Source organism: Phoxinus phoxinus (assembly GCF_949152265.1).
Source record: "Phoxinus phoxinus genome assembly, chromosome: 15".
Taxonomy (NCBI): domain Eukaryota; kingdom Metazoa; phylum Chordata; class Actinopteri; order Cypriniformes; family Leuciscidae; genus Phoxinus; species Phoxinus phoxinus.
The window spans coordinates 32,952,673-32,968,728 of NC_136890.1; the positions used below are offsets into that span (position 1 = coordinate 32,952,673).

The 16,056-nt window shown below is 38.7% G+C and overlaps 2 protein-coding genes across 2 annotated transcripts; one reads left to right on the forward strand and one right to left on the reverse strand.

Moving 5' to 3' along the window:
• Positions 1 to 1,945: 1,945 nt before the first annotated feature.
• Positions 1,946 to 8,401, forward strand: rpl6 (ribosomal protein L6). Its single transcript, XM_079637786.1, is given in 7 exon segments — positions 1,946 to 1,987; positions 1,989 to 2,111; positions 2,197 to 2,316; positions 3,916 to 4,059; positions 4,874 to 4,922; positions 6,184 to 6,368; positions 8,224 to 8,401. Coding segments are annotated over 7 exon segments (801 nt in total). The 5' UTR covers positions 1,946 to 1,960; the 3' UTR covers positions 8,377 to 8,401.
• Positions 8,402 to 9,445: 1,044 nt separating this feature from the next.
• On the reverse strand, positions 9,446 to 12,584 carry dynll1 (dynein, light chain, LC8-type 1). Its single transcript, XM_079637787.1, has 3 exons — positions 12,470 to 12,584; positions 11,646 to 11,784; positions 9,446 to 9,832 (listed from the first exon to the last, which is right to left on the reverse strand). The coding sequence occupies exons 2-3, from the start codon at positions 11,775 to 11,777 to the stop codon at positions 9,695 to 9,697; spliced, it is 270 nt and encodes an 89-aa protein (XP_079493913.1). The 5' UTR covers positions 11,778 to 11,784; positions 12,470 to 12,584; the 3' UTR covers positions 9,446 to 9,694.
• Positions 12,585 to 16,056: the final 3,472 nt, after the last annotated feature.

Below are 16,056 nucleotides of genomic sequence, written 5' to 3' on the forward strand. Positions count from 1 at the left end.
TGGATTCAGTTTGAGTTAATTAATCCAGCGTTATCTTGTTTTAGACTGCTATCATGTAGAAATATACAATCTCACCCTTTTTTTTAAATCACATGTGTGAAATATTGTACATAGGGTTTAAAAATTTTAAAAACCTGTGTATGTATGTATATATATATGTATATATATACACACACACACTTTTAAAAATGTACATATATTTTTTAAGTGTGCGTTTATATACTGTATATACTTTTTTTACATTTTAAATCCCATGTACAATATGTATATACATTCTTTATATCCATTCATTCATGTGTGTGTGTGTGTGTGTGTGTGTATAACCTTACCCTATATCCTATATGGCCTATATATATATATATATATACACACACACACACACATGAATGAATGAATGTATATAAAGAATGTATATACATATTGTACATGGGATTTAAAATGTAAAAAAGTGTGTGTGTGTGTGAGTGTGTGTGTATATAGGGTAAGGTTATACACACACACGCACACTTTTTTACATTTTAAATCCCATGTACAATATCATGTATATACATTCTATACATTCATTCATGTGTGTGTGTGTGTGTGTGTGTGTGTGTATAACCTTACCCTAAATATATATACACACACACACACACACATGAATGAATGTATATAAAGAATGTATACATACTGTACATGGGATTTAAAATGTAAAAAAGAGTGTGTGTGTGTGTGTGTATATATATATATAGGGTAAGGTTATACACACACATGAATGAATGTATATAGAATGTATTTTTTAAAAATGTAAAAAAGTGTGTGTGTGTGTGTGTGTGTATATATAGGGTAAGGTTATATATACACACACACACACTTTTTTTTAAATCCCATGTACAATATGTATATACATTCTTTATATTACATAGTGTAAATGTTATTACATACATTCTTTAACTGTACAACAAATTTACAAAACGTTGCATTGACAGCAGCAAAATAAACATGAGCGCTTTAATTCACTTCTACAACATACAACAAATGTACAATTTGCGACAACATTACAAAGGTTTTAATCATTACCTTTCTCTGCCGATTAGCGGCACTCGCGCGCCCGTCATGTTGTCAAAAGAAGCGCGTGTGCCTTTAAGACCGGAAGTAAAACCCCGAGCGTGTCACGTCACGACTATATATACGTCAAATGCCCGGATGTCGGTCTTTTTTTTCTAGCTGAAGGTAATTGTGGCTTTCGTGTCTGTTTTGTCCCAGTACAATCTGCATTAATCCGATTCATCGGCGCGTAATATTTCACTCTGGTTCATATATGAATGTTTTAATACACATATAGCGCTAGTAGCTGTGAATATTAGTGGTTGTAATGTATGTTTTAAAACGTACGTTATGAATGTTCAGGGCGCGCTGAGGCCTGCATGTGAACCGAAACGGGATTCGTGTGTTTATGTTAATATTAAAAACCATAAAGTCATATGTGACGGCTTGTCATGTGAACAGAGCGTTAAAAAGAGTATAAAGACGCTTGTTAAGTCTATATAAGCGTTTATGTGTGTACTTTAGCATGTTAGCAATGCTACAACCGGTCACGTTGAGTTACTGCAGTAACACCATGCTTATACACACACACACATATATATGTATGTGTGTGTATATGTATGCGTGTATATATGTATATATAGAAGCTGAGAGTTCTTTATTATTGTGGTGTTCGTTAATTTAACAAGTTACATGTTAAATGTCAATATGCAGTTGTTCAGATATGCTTCATGTTAATTACTGTTTAATTTAGGAGCCCTAAGTTACTCTATTTGTGAATAGAATTGGTTAAACAGCAGATGTCATGTGAAATGTACTATATAAAAAAACTAAATTGACTTTTATAGCAGCTTTACTATTGGTTCATGCATGTTATTAATGCCTAATATGTTTGTATGCATGCATATTTTAACGTATTGTGTTGTTTGCTCAGATGGCTGAGGGCGATAAGAAGAAGGTTGCCTGCCCGTCGGCATTGCAGCCGTAACCCTGTGCTGGTCAGGGGCATCGGCCGCTACTCCCGCTCCGCCATGTCCGCTCGCAGGGCCATGTACAAGAGGAAGACCAAAGCTCCCGTGACGAAGGTGAGGGTTCACATCAACTCTCTGATCCAGGATCAGTCTCACGCCGTCATCTGCGGTTTTCTGAAGCTCTGTCTTCATGTTTCAGGTTGAAAAGAAAATCAGGGAGAAGAAAGTTAAAACAGAAAAGAAGAATTCCACCACGGTCACCAAATCTGTCGGCGGAGACAAAAATGGAGCCACCCGTGCTGTAAAACGCCGCAAGATGGTGAGAACAAGACATTAACAAGCAGAACAAGAGTTTTAATTTTAAAATAGGTTTATCATTCAGGTCAATTTTGACCCTGATCTCTAATTTTCTTTAAATATTTCTCGAACCATGTTTATCCTTATATTTAGTCTCATGGAAGACTTTCTTCTGTGAAATAAAAAGGTAACTGCAACTTTTTATCATGCAATTCTGACTTTTTATCTCAGAATTGTGTGATATAAACTTGTGATTCTAAGAGGAAAGAGTCTTTGAGGGGAAAAAATAAATTGCAAGGGGGAGAAAAAGTTGGAATTGTGATTTTTATCATGCAATTCTTCACAATCGTGAGTCACAATTAACGGTTACATTTGTATTGTGTAAAGAAGCTTCAATACAGTCTGTCCCACATCTAACAAACTTTTTGGCCTGAGTTTTGTTCACCTATTGATAAACCATTGCAGCATGCAAGTTAGGCAAGTTTGAGTTTCAGTAATATGGTTTTAAAATTTAATATGTATGTTTTGTACATTTTAGGTAATGCACTCAAAGCAATTTAATTCCATCCATTGATTAAAAAGTTTGTTAGGAATACTCAGATTTTATGCTCTTATAAATTTCATAAGATTTATTTAACTAAAACTTCTCTTGAATATTAAGAAGAAGAAAAATTCTTGCTTGGCTTTTATGCAATGCATGAAAAATTAGATTTCAGATAATTTTGTTAAACGGAAAGGTTGTTAATGGCCCTTAAACATTTCAAACTTATATTAATTTTTTGGTGCATTCACTCCTTAAAGTTATTAATAGGATACAGCATGGTTTTAGTTAGGGCTGCACAATATATCGAATTTCTCGAAATATCGCAAATGTATATATCGCAATATGCATATCGCAACCGCTTGCAATAAATTGGGTCATGAACAAAATAAAGTTTTTTTTTTTAGCTTTAAGTATCAGGATATATTTAATTCATACAGTGAAAACTAAGCAATGTTTTATTTTTATATTTTATGATTCAGTATCTTTTATTAAATAAACCTAATGTAGGATAATCTGAAACCCTGTGGTTTACACTGATGTTAAAATAACACTTCTTATGCTACAGTAAAACACTGATGTTCACTTTCAGAAGTTATAAGTATGTTTTCTTGTCATAAAAAGAATGTGAAACACATGTAGGTTATATCATTTTAAATATATTTTAAAGATAATTGAAGTTTATTTTACACACTTTAAGCATTATCGTATCGCATATCGAATATCGCATTATTTAAGGAGTTATCGCATTTTTCTTCAATATCGCACAGCCCTAGTTTTAGTTGAGAGATATTACTTTATGACCATTTTCTTAATGCAAAAATATGTAGATATGGAGGGTTTGTCCATTTCATTCATAGCAGTCGAATAGAATACAATGCGTTCAATGATTTCTCTGCTGAAAAAAAACTTACAAAAATAACAACTCTTGAGTTTTTAAATAGTGATCTAGGACCTTCATACAGTGTGTGTGCCATTGTAATCCCTCACAGCCTCGTTTTCATATTCTATTGCATTCAACATTGTGTCATTTACCACATCCACGTTCACATCTCTCTCTCTCCTGTGTTCTGTGTCCAGCCCCGTTATTACCCCACAGAAGACGTGCGCCGTAAGCTGCGGAGTCACGGCATCAAGCCCTTCTCTCAGCACCGGAGGAAGCTGCGCAAGTCCATCACCCCAGGAACAGTCCTGATCCTGCTGACCGGACGCCACCGCGGGAAGGTACATGAGCTCAATAAGTGTACCATTTACACTAGTCTCTTGCTTCCCACTCATCTTTCTTGAACAATATATATCGTGTCACAATATATCGCAATACTAAAATGCAACGATATGTATCGTGGATAGTGACAATCTGTATTGTGAATAGAAATTTCTGTGCGAGGAGAAAAAAATAATTCCCTCCCCCAAATTTCTAGTGTCAGTACTACATTAAAATACTACATATAATGCAATGGGGGAATATGTATGGCTCCTGATAATGCCAAATGTCTTGTTACCACTAAAAAGTGGCCTACATTATTTTAAATATAATTGCTTCTAGTCAATAATTCTGTATTTTCAGCTTCAGAATCATGAATATTGTTATTCTGGTGTCTCTATAGTCCTGTGCTTTGGGTTTCCATCACCAAGTCCAAGCCAATTCATTTACACACACAATGTAATACCAAAGTTTAACATTTTAACAGTACATTTATTGTTAACTTATTACCTCATGTCTTGGAGTATCGCAATAATATCGAATCGTGACATGAGGCTCTCGTTACACCCCTATCGAATATCATCAGACTTTGGTTTCAAATCTTGGAAGTTAATATCCAAACATATCTATTGTTCTTCACATGCTTGTACAGCAAATCAACGGGTGAAACGCCTCCGTGCAGAGCAGCGACCTGCGCAGATACTCACTCCCACACACACACTTGTTCACTTTATTCTGCTGAGTTGGGGTGACGAGTTGCACTTGATATTTGCATTGCAAACGAGGTTGAGATGAGGATTACAGCTGTTAACCGTGAATGTGTTTCTCCTCCAGCGTGTGGTCTTCCTCAAGCAGCTGGACAGCGGACTCCTCCTCGTCACCGGTGAGTGAGAATCTCTAGGGCTGATCCGTATATCGAAATATAATACAGTAGGCAACGTTTAAAGTGGGTCAAGACCTTTCAGCAAAAGTTGTGCATGAATTTTGAACAATACCCGTTCTCGTCTTAGGACAACTTTGATTAACTTTTTTGGTCCACTTCAAATGTTGACTACTGTACATGGATTGTCTATTCATGCAGGCTGAGGTGTGTGTGGTTCATGTTTGCGTTTCAGAGTCTGTTAATGGGCTTTATGCACAGCTGCACTACTTCCTGAACTTTAGCCAGCTCCTTTGTTTCCGGTCTGCCATTATTGGACAAACTGATTAATCCAGGTGTGTCTGACCAACAACAATAGTCAGACACACCTGGATTAATCAGTTTGTCCAATAATGGCAGACAGGAAACAAAGGAGCTGGCTAAAGTTCAGGAAGTAGTGCAGCTGTGCATAAAGCCTATTTACTTTGATTTAAGTCGTTCTAAAACACTGTGTAAATGAACATGCAAGCAGTTATTCATTTGCCAGCAACCTGTCAAAATAAAAGCTTGATGCTATACCGTTTGAAAATGGACAAATACTAGTATATCAATATTAGTATTGTAATTAGTAAAAGTAGTCCCCCTGTAGTCAATTTTATTCCTTAACTCATCTTTAATCACCAAAATGACAAATTATTCATGCCTTAAAATATCTTGAATGTAACTCGACACCCTTGCCTCATTCAGTATACGCGGTTCTATGAATATGCAAATGAGCCCCGGCTCCACTCACTCACTCAGAGATCCACTGGTTGACGATCACACGTTGATCTGATTGGTTACAAGGTAGTTTGTGACGTCAGAAACACCAGCGATTTCAAACCGTGTTTTTGAGACTGTCTTTGGTTCACTGCAGTTTTAAGCAGAAAACACTGTCGACTTATGAATTTACACACAAAAACAGTGTGAATGTGGTATATGAAAACTTGTGAAGATTAAAACTAAGTACCCACACCAAAAAAATGTCCCAAATCGCTCGTCTAAAAAAATCTTTGGACTGAAAGAGCATTTTAATTTTGTGTAGATGATGAATACCCAACAAAATCACTAGGATCATTAATAGTTTAATCATCTTGTGAAACTTCCTGTATTTTTTTCATATCGTAGAAAATCAAAACCTTTCCAATGTCCCTTTTCCCCCATTAGTGTGCATCTTCAATTGTAGAGTTTGTGTTGCAGTTTGAGGGAGTGAATAATTGATGCCCGTCTCGTGTGTCTCTCTCAGGTCCTCTGGCTCTGAACCGAGTGCCTCTGCGTAGAGCTCACCAGAAGTTCTGCATCGCCACCAACACCAAAGTGGACATCTCTGGCGTCAAGATCCCCACTACACTGGTCGATTCCTACTTCAAGAAGAAGAAGATGAGGAAACCCAAGCACCAGGAGGGAGAGATCTTTGACACCGAGAAGGAGGTAAAACACCATCGATTCCAGTTAACCGAATGCGTGTGCAGGACTCTGTCTGTGACCGCAATCGAGCGTTCGCAAAGACCCGCCCCTCTTAGTTACTGTCGCTATGCCCGACAAGCTACGCCGCTCTCACACACACACACACACACAATGTTCTTACACTGAGAAATACATTGTGGAGCAGAGACACTGACAGGACAGACCAGGTTAACATTTGTTTTTTTTTATATTAAACAAAGTCTCGACAACATTCAAATTTGGTCATTTAAACAATAAATACCATTTTGTGTCTCTTTAATGTGTGTGTGACAGATCGCTGTGTCGCCTCAGTTAAAGCCGCTCGTGAACCGATCATCTCTTCCTTCTAGTTCATTTATAGCATCAAATAAACATGAATGAACATCAGAAGGAATGTTGTTTTAACCGCGGAAAGACGTCAGTACACTCCGCTTCTCAAGTTCAAATCCTCCCATGTTAATCTACTAACTCTCCTGACTGCTTTGTCGGACAAAATGGCGGATGGCGAAGTATGATTGGTCAGATCACCTGTCAATCAAGCTCCCTGCGACCGGCCCCCTTTAGTTACTGTCGGACAAGCTACGCCGCTCTCACGCCACACCATGTTCTCACGCAGTGAAAAACACATTGTGGAGCAGAGAGGAGACTGACAACACGCCGACAGACACAGGCCAGCTTACTTTTGGAAGTCTCAACTTTAATGTGTCTGACAGATCGCTGTGTCGCCTCAGTTAAAGCCGCTCGTGAACCGATCATCTCTTCCTTCTAGTTCATTTATAGCATTAATAAATATGAATGAACATCAGAAGGAATGTTGTTTTAACCGCGGAAAGACGTCAGTACCAGTGTTGTTTTTGGCAGCCCTTTTAGTTTTAGTTTTAGTCTTAGTCTTTTTGACGAAAATGCTTTTTAGTTTTAGTCACATTTTAGTCACTTATAAACTTGATAGTTTTAGTCAAGTTTTAGTCGACGAAAACACAAAAAGGTTTTAGTCAATTTTAGTAAAAAAAAAAAGAAAGAAAAAAAGTAGTCTTTAATAAATTAATTTAGGTTAAAAAGTATTGGAAATGGGCTTAGGTTTGACAGGTTGCAGCAAGTTGCAATTCATAAAACAACAGTTAACCTTAAAACCTTTGCATAATAAACTAGACTTTCTGAATAATTCGATTGGTTGGGTCCTTACATGCGCTTCGTGAGGCACACACGCACACTAGCACACACACGCAAGGTCTCTCGCTCCCTTTCTCTGGCTGTGCGCGCGCTACACATGCGCGCTCTTGCTCGCTCTATCTAGATTCCGAGAGATTCAGATTTGCGGGCAATTCTGAAATTATTGTACATTATGGGATTTTTTTCATTATTGATCGTACATCGTACAACAACGATTAGAATGCGGCATTGCTGATACTTTTTTTTTTTAGCTCAAAACAGACCGATTTCACGCAAAATAGGCAGAAATTACATTGTGAACGTCAGACTTATAATCATTTTCGTTCCATCTCGTCTCGTCAACGAAAACTCGAAAACGTCTCGTCATGTTTTAGTCACCTTAGAGCCATTTTTAGCTAGTCATCGTAACGTTATCGTCATTAAAAAAAAGGTGCGTCAACGAAATAATTGCGTTATCGTCATCGTTGACGAAAACAACATTGGTCAGTACACTCCGCTTCTCAAATTCAAATCCTCCAACGTTAATCTAATCTTCAGTCAACTCTCCGGACTGTTTTGTCGGACAAAAATAGCGGATTCGCCAGATTGATTGGTCAGATTGCCTGTCAATCAAACTCCCTGCGACGGGTCAAGTGAGTTTTCTGACGTGTTTGTTGTTCTGTTTCTGCAGAAGTACCAGTTGACGGAGCAGCGCAAGGCGGACCAGAAAGCAGTGGACTCTCTCCTGCTTCCTCTGATCAAGAAGGTTCCCGAGCTCAAGGGATACCTGCGCTCCACATTCTGCCTGTCCAACGGAGTCTATCCACACAAACTGGTTTTCTAAACTGCAAATAAAGTCTCGACCCATATCCCTTTCTCTGCCTCTTTATTTTATTTGTTGCATGCCAAATCATTCTGCGTGTTAGTCAGATTGTGTGAAAGCAACTTTGTCTGTACAAGGCAGTGTTTTTAAAAATAGCTCTGCAAATGTTCCATTGCAGTCAGCTTAAAATAAGTATTAAATTTTTATGAGCAATGACACTTTACATTTCTAAATCAGTCAGCTTTGAGCATTCATCTCTAGTGGCTATTTTTAGGTTAAATGAACTGGTGTGTAGTGTACACAACTATTGTTAGCGTTTTATATTAATGTTGACATTAATATACAAGGTAATGTATTAGGCATAATAGTTATGACTAGATTGTATTATTGTTCCATGAGATGCACAGGTTACATTATTTTAAGGTGTCATTGTTAGTGTAATTATATATGAAGTGCATGTACTTACTAGAGTTAGGGTGTGGTTGAGGGTTATGTAATTATGCATAATTAATATTGTAAGTACATGCAACAAGGACACTATAAAATAGTGTTCTTGAATCTAACGAAGTTTGTTGGATGCCAGTCATCCTGACTTTAGATTTGTGCAAATCCATGATCACTGGCTGCAAGATGACAAAATTATTCGAATTAATGTCTAAATATAAAAATCAATATTAACTTTAAAAGATAAATTAACAACCGTTTATATCCGATTTCAACCAATGTTGCTCAATTCATACTTGCTTAACTTTAATGCTGCAATGTTTCATCAATAGGTGAACAACACTCAGGCATAAAAGTTTGTGTGATGTGGGAAAGATTATGGACGCTTATTTCCACCTCAAAATAAAAATGTAACCGTTAATTTGTACTCGCAATTCTTAAGAATTACGTGATAATTCTCAATTCTGAGTTTTTCTCTCCCTTGCAATTTACTTTTCCCTCAGAATTGCAGGTTTTTACCACAAAATTCGGAGAAAAAAAGTCCATTGCAAATTAAAAAAACTAATTAATTTATATTTCTCGTTTCCCCTCTCAATAGTTATGGCTCCTCCTAAGATGTTGCACAATAAACCTTCAGACACAAAACTCCAGGCAAACGGCCAAACCATTTTGCTTTAATTAAAAAAACGCAGGTGACATAAAACGCTGTATAGAAAACAAAAATAAATACAGTTGTTTCTTTATGGCATTTCCCTCCCAAATGGCCGTTTTCTAAACAATAATCAGAATGAAAGGAGAAGAGAAGCAGCCGAGAGAAGGCAGGTCCCAGTACAGGAATGGTTCGCCTCGTCAGTACAGTCAGTTCATAGCGCTCTGTTGAACGTGTCGCGGTCGCTCAGCCCGATTTGAAGAGCAGGATGGCCACCTGACCCAGGTAGAAGTAGATGAAGTGTTTGGTCTCGTGAGTCACGTAGCTGCCGAAGTTCCTTCCCACGATGCAATGCCAGGTGGGGTTGTACTTTTTGTCAAACTCCTGCATGGAAAGAATACATTTAAAAAGTCAATCGATATGAAATGCTGGTTTCAACTCAAAGCAAAAGCCCTGACTTTATTAAATTCATGACGAACCAGTTCCTCCAGAAGGGAGGGGTTTGGGAAAGAAAAATGCATTGCAACTTGGAATAACCAATAAATCATGCACAAGACGACCAGAAACATTCAGAAAATGCTGATTTTGGGTTGACATCACCAATAACCGTACAATCAAGCATTCATGAGCACATCTTCACTGCTAAAAATAAACCTTACAAAGAAAATGGACGCCCATAAAGTGTTCAGTCCAACTAGTGTTGTCAAAAATATAGATATTTAGACACTGAAAAGGTTCAAATACTCATGTTCTGCAGTATCGATACACTGATACCAGCGGCGCGTTCGCTCTCTTCTGTCCGACGGTGAATTGACACACACCTTCTCCTCTCACTCGTCTCATTCGCTCCGGTTGAATAGCCTAGTGCTTGTATTGGGCATGATTTTAATCATTCTCACACCACTGATACTATACAAGCGGAGTGCACATAAAGCCTCTCAAACAGCTCGAGAACCAAATTTAGTTATTTTTCATGGCTTATTATTATTACGCGTAAACTGTCAAATACACAAAAAATGTTTTTAAAATGCTCGTTTTGGCGCGTATTCAGGTAAACAGTTTTGGCACATAAACCGCTGAGAAAGCAAACGCAGGTTGTGTATCAGTGTATTGGATCCGTAGCCTGGCTAACATCAGACCTGGGTCTGGGAACCACATGTCCATTTTCTCGTATTTGAGGCGTGGTTTACGAATGCCCAGAGCCGTTTATTGGGCGCTACGAACGTCTATCAAATGCGCGTGTACGTAGCTCATAGCCAATCGTTTCAATTATACCAGATGACGTATGTAGAGTGACAGAAATTCGACGAGGAAGAAGACGATGGGTCGTAGATTTATGTGTACACGATGGCGTTCAGCGACTATTGCCGTTTGTGGAAGACAAACATGAGGGTAGAAGGTAAATCTGCAGTGCACATGTTGATATAAACAAACTGCTTCGGTGTGTCGCATAGACGTCGTCATCGTCTTGCTGCTCCCTCCCCGTTCTGTGATTGGTCCCCTCGCTGAGGCGAAAATCAGGCTGCCTAGCAGCGTGAATAAAATCGCGCTGCGCGCAAGGCATCATGGGGAAACCCAGGCTATTGGATCCGCGCATTTGCTCTTAAAGTGACAGCAGCCTAATAAACCTGCTGCTGTCTGTCATTCATTTTAATCAAAAGACAAAAGCCCTATTATATTCGGGCAGGACCAGTTTTCTAGGGGGGTGTTAGAGAAATGAGCGTACTTTGTGATTTTAATCCCATCCGAATCTGCCATGTGTGTTTTTCTTACACAACCTCAGTAAACATTCCAGGGCAAATTATCTGTTTTTCGGCAAAATCAACAGAGAGAAATCTAATCCCGTCTGAATGCGATTGCAGATATCGTATTATACTAATGCGTCTCCTCATGTGTTTTGTGATCTACAAGAGCTACCGTTTGCTTTGGTTTCATGGATGGTATTACTCAAATTATAAAAAAATAAAAAAGTCTATATGGCAGTTTCCCCCAAGATATCGAAAATTGTATCGAATATCGATATTTTCCAAGGTATCGTATCGAAGTTGGATAAAAATATCTAGGCTATATCCAAGGTATCGTATCGAAGTTGGATAAAAATATCTAGGCTATATGGCAGTTTTCCACATGATATCGAATATCGATATTTTCCAAGGTATCGTATCGAAGTTGGAAAATCCAGCAAACCGGCGTTTACCTTCTTGATATAGGCAGCGATGTCCTTCTCGATGTTGTACTTCTCCAGCGCCTGGGTGGCGCACTCCACAGCGTCCTGCTGCATCTCCTCGGACATATCCGCATTCTTGATCACGGCCTTTCTGTCAGACATGGTTGTTCTGTAGACACAAACAGAGACATTTCATGAGGAATGAGTGCATTTAATCTGTGAACGCCCAAACAACACCCTGTGACGCACCCACACTGCCTTCTGCCCTGCCCCAAATCAATCCCACAATCCTCAAGCATCTGCTGGTGAGACTGGTGAATGATGGCCATTATATAAAATCAGCACATCAGATGCTCCACAGCCATTATTCCATTTTTATTACATAACATCACGTGGCATATTTCGCCAGGTTACTGTTGCCATGGACACCTGAACTAAATCCTGTACTCAGCAACACAGATTTCCCCAAACTTATACTTATTTTCAAATGATGTTCATATAACTTCAGACTGAATAAACCAACTAAATAATTTTAACTTATCAAATCAAATGCCTTTTGAGATGCGTATTTTTATTAGTGGAATATAAATGAATGGCGCCATGGTTATTTTTAGAAATGAGAAATACTTCGCGCGTTTTTTTATGTTAAATTAAAGACTTTTGCATCTTTTTATTTATATTCTGAACAATCATTGTTATTATTATTTCGTTTATGTTTAAGTCCGTAGCTGAATTAAATATAGATGTGCAGTCAACTAGGTACAGTATCGCTTGCTCTGAACGGAAAAAAACACTAGATATTTAGTTGTACCGACTAACATGCAGTAGAAAGGGATAAATGTAAAAGTTTTCACCTTATTTGTGTGCAGATTTCCGTATAAGGAGAGAAAAGAGTCTCACTCGTAGCGTCTGTGATGCTCCCGCTGTGTGCTTGACCAAAGTAATGTAGGTGTGTAAGTGCCCGTTGGCTCCTCCCACTATTGAATCCTATTGGCTGTCGCTGGCCAGCCCGACTCTGTCATTGGTCAGCTCTGCAAGAGTCTCGCTGCAATGTTTCTCTGCATTTTATTTCAGACCGTCATGCCTTGCGTTCAAGACGCTTCGCTGGACTCCATAGTAACAATCAGAGAGGGAATTCTCCGGAAGAAGGGCGGGAGAAATTCTTACATACCTTACATAATTCTTTTTTACCTTTTTTTTATGTGGTAATTATATGATTAACTCAGTGTCTGTAATACTTTGTTCAGACATGTTTGACCAAAACTACTGTAAATGTGTATAGCTGACTCCACCCGTTCTTATATCCCAACCCGACCACAAACATCTATCTTGACATTTCCAACATTATAAAACTTAATTGCAAAAATAAACCCTAACCCTAAACAAAGCATGTGGGACACTTCTTAAGAACATGTTTTTTTGTTTGTTTTTTACAAGGCTTCTTATTGCATAAATAAATGACACAAATTGTAGTAATAGAAGACACGTTAAGCAGCAACATCATTACAGACATCAAAGCCTACTCTATTTATTGCAGTTTTACATTCATAAAAATATGTGAAAATTATCACACTTATTTTCTGTGTAAAGACACATATGAAGGTTTTGAACTGATACTAAACCAAAACTATTTGTGATTTGTAGAACTATAGGACTAGATTTTTAAAGCTCAAATTAACACTTTCACTGATGAACACAGATGAATGATGGGATCTCTCTCTCTCACACACACACACACACACACACACAAATTTGGAAACATTACTTTTTTTCTTCTTTTTTTTAAAGAACTCTCTTATGCTCATCAAGCCTGCATTTATTCGATAAAAAATACAGAGAAAAAACTGTAATATTGTGGAATATTATTACAATTTAAAATAGCAGTTTGATGATCCCTCACTTGGATAATCAAATAAACTAAGTGTTCATCTTGAAATATTATAACAATACAGAAGGTATTCTTATCATAAAAATCAAGATTTCACAGCAGAAAGACACATGAACCATGAGCTGAAGGAGCACTTTTTATTATTTGGTTGGATAAAATAAGCTTTTTTGAACCATTGCTGATCCTCAGGCACTTCTGAAGACCGTAAATATTGTGTCGCCAAAAGAGAAGCGGATGTAATTGTTCCGTTTGTATTGCACATAGCCCGCATAGTTCCCCACAATACAGATCCAGGTGCCCCATTGCTTCTTCTCAAATTCCTATAAGGAAAGACACAGTATGTTCCACAAACTCACATCAACAAAACAACACTCAACCTCCACCATCCGGACAAAAAACAACAACAAAAAAAACAAAAACATTTTCACTGAAACAAAATGCATTTCACTGAGACATTCCAGTGTCACAGTACTACTCATGAAAACCAACCTTTACGATGTAGCGACCAATGTTCCAGTCATCTTCATGCAGATTCAAAGCCAGAAAAGCGAACTGAAGAGCGTCCTGCTGCAACTCCTCACTCATGTCTGTTTCATGGATCTTAATCGGTGGCTTCAACATGAGTGATGTGCTGCCATAAGCACCGACTCTGTTTTAATGTGCAAGTAAGAAAGTAATTAAACAGGACATAATCTGGAGATTTACATTTTTTGTGATGGTCCAACAACTCTACCAGCCTGCTGCCATTTATGTGAAGGTATTACTGGCCCATAATACTATTATAAGATGCAACCAAACTTTAGTATGTATGACAAGTTGGAATTAAAGGAAGGGTAGGTCAGAATTGTCTAAAAAAAACTTTTATTCAAATTTGTTTAAACTGTCTTTATATACCAATACATAATTAAAATGCAAGTACTCTGAAATAGAGAGTATAAAAAACTGAGTGACTCTAGTGTATTTAATCTTTAATAAACACAGCTCATTAATTCCATTCACTCCCACCTAACAACGGGTGCGCGTCTGCGCGCACGTGGGCGGAGCCAGTAATAGCGGCGGTAGTCATGGTGACGGAGAGTGACAGTCGCGCAAGCCAATCACTTGTTTCGTCCCGGTAGAAATTAATGAGCTGTGTTTTTTGAAGATTAAATACACTATAGTTACTCAATTGTTATACTCTCTTTTTCAAAGTACTTACATTTTAATTATGCATTGGTATATAAAGACAGTTTAAGCCAATTTGAAAAAAAGTTCTTTAGACAATTCTGACCTACCCAACCTTTAAAGGGGTGCTATAATGCCCTTTTCACACGATGTAAAATAAGTCTATGATGTTCCCAGAGTGTGTATGTGAAGTTTTAGCTCAATACCCCACAGATAGCCTAGAAATCTAGACGCACCCTAGCGGCAGCAAAATGTATTCTGCAGCCAGGGCAGTCTAGCAAGTCTCCGTTGACTTTCGAGCTGGAAAAACCTAATTTGGGTCAGGCCAATCACGTCGTGTATAGAGTAGGCGGGGCGGGCTTAACATATGATGACAGAGTTGCGACGGCTACCACTTGAAAACAAAGAATGACTACCAGGGGGGCAGTGTTTCGGAAGACACTGAAGCATCCCCGGGCGCCGCCATTGGCTAGCGGACCCCCACCTGCTGTTAGCATTCCATTGACTCCCATTCATTTTGGCGTCACTTTGACAGCGAATAACTTTACATCTGAGGCGTTTAAAGACACCGTTTGTCCATTGTTTATTTCTAAAGAAACACGAAAATGTATAAAAGGCTCCATTACCTTGTACCTTACGTTATGGCCCCGTAGAAGCAGTTTTTGTAAAAATAGGCTAACGATTGCGTCATACCCGCGCGACTCTGTCGCACAAGTCGAAAAATTACCGTATGGACCATAGACATGTATAAAGGCTAGATGGCTTACCGGCGCTGAGAGCCAATGGGACCCGACGACGTCACACGGCGGCCATCTTAAGACAGGTCCGCTCGTCCAGTTATATCATTAAAGTCTATTGTGCATGTAGTGCTGAAATAACTATATTTTGCTCAATTTTCAACCGATTTTCAAACGGCTTGGTGTGTCATAAACGTCAGGGATGCGGCTATTTAACTGCATACTGCATACATTCAAAACGTGAAGCTACAATTTAAACATCGGCATCAGCACAAATCATAGCCACGTTAATAAGGTTTGTAATAAACCAAACCGTTTGTAAATCCGTCAAGAATTCAGCAAGTTACGAGCATTTGTCACTCACCTTCCGTCCACAGCAGCAGGGAGCAGCAGCGCAGTCTCCTGACCTAAGATGGCCGCCAAGTTGACGACACAGCTGACTCCGCCTTGAGCCATCTAGCCTTTATACATGTCTATGGTATGGACAGGCAGAGGAGCTCGCAAGCAATCGGGGGGACGTGGAGGCATAAAGTCAAGGGAGAAGCCCACAGAGAGTGATAAAGTTGCTCCCGCTGCTAGCTCATGGACAGCTAATGCTCACGCTCTCCGTCTCGGAGAGATTCGGAAGGGAATGATTCAGATTTCTCTCGGC

Coding starts and splice junctions, on each gene's coding strand:
- dynll1 (XM_079637787.1), bottom strand. CDS start 11,777: ATGTCTGACAGAAAGGCCGTGATCAAGAATGCGGATATGTCCGAGGAG. Junction 9,833..11,645: donor TCGCTGCCTATATCAAGAAG/GTAAACGCCGGT, acceptor CTTTCCATGCAG/GAGTTTGACAAAAAGTACAA.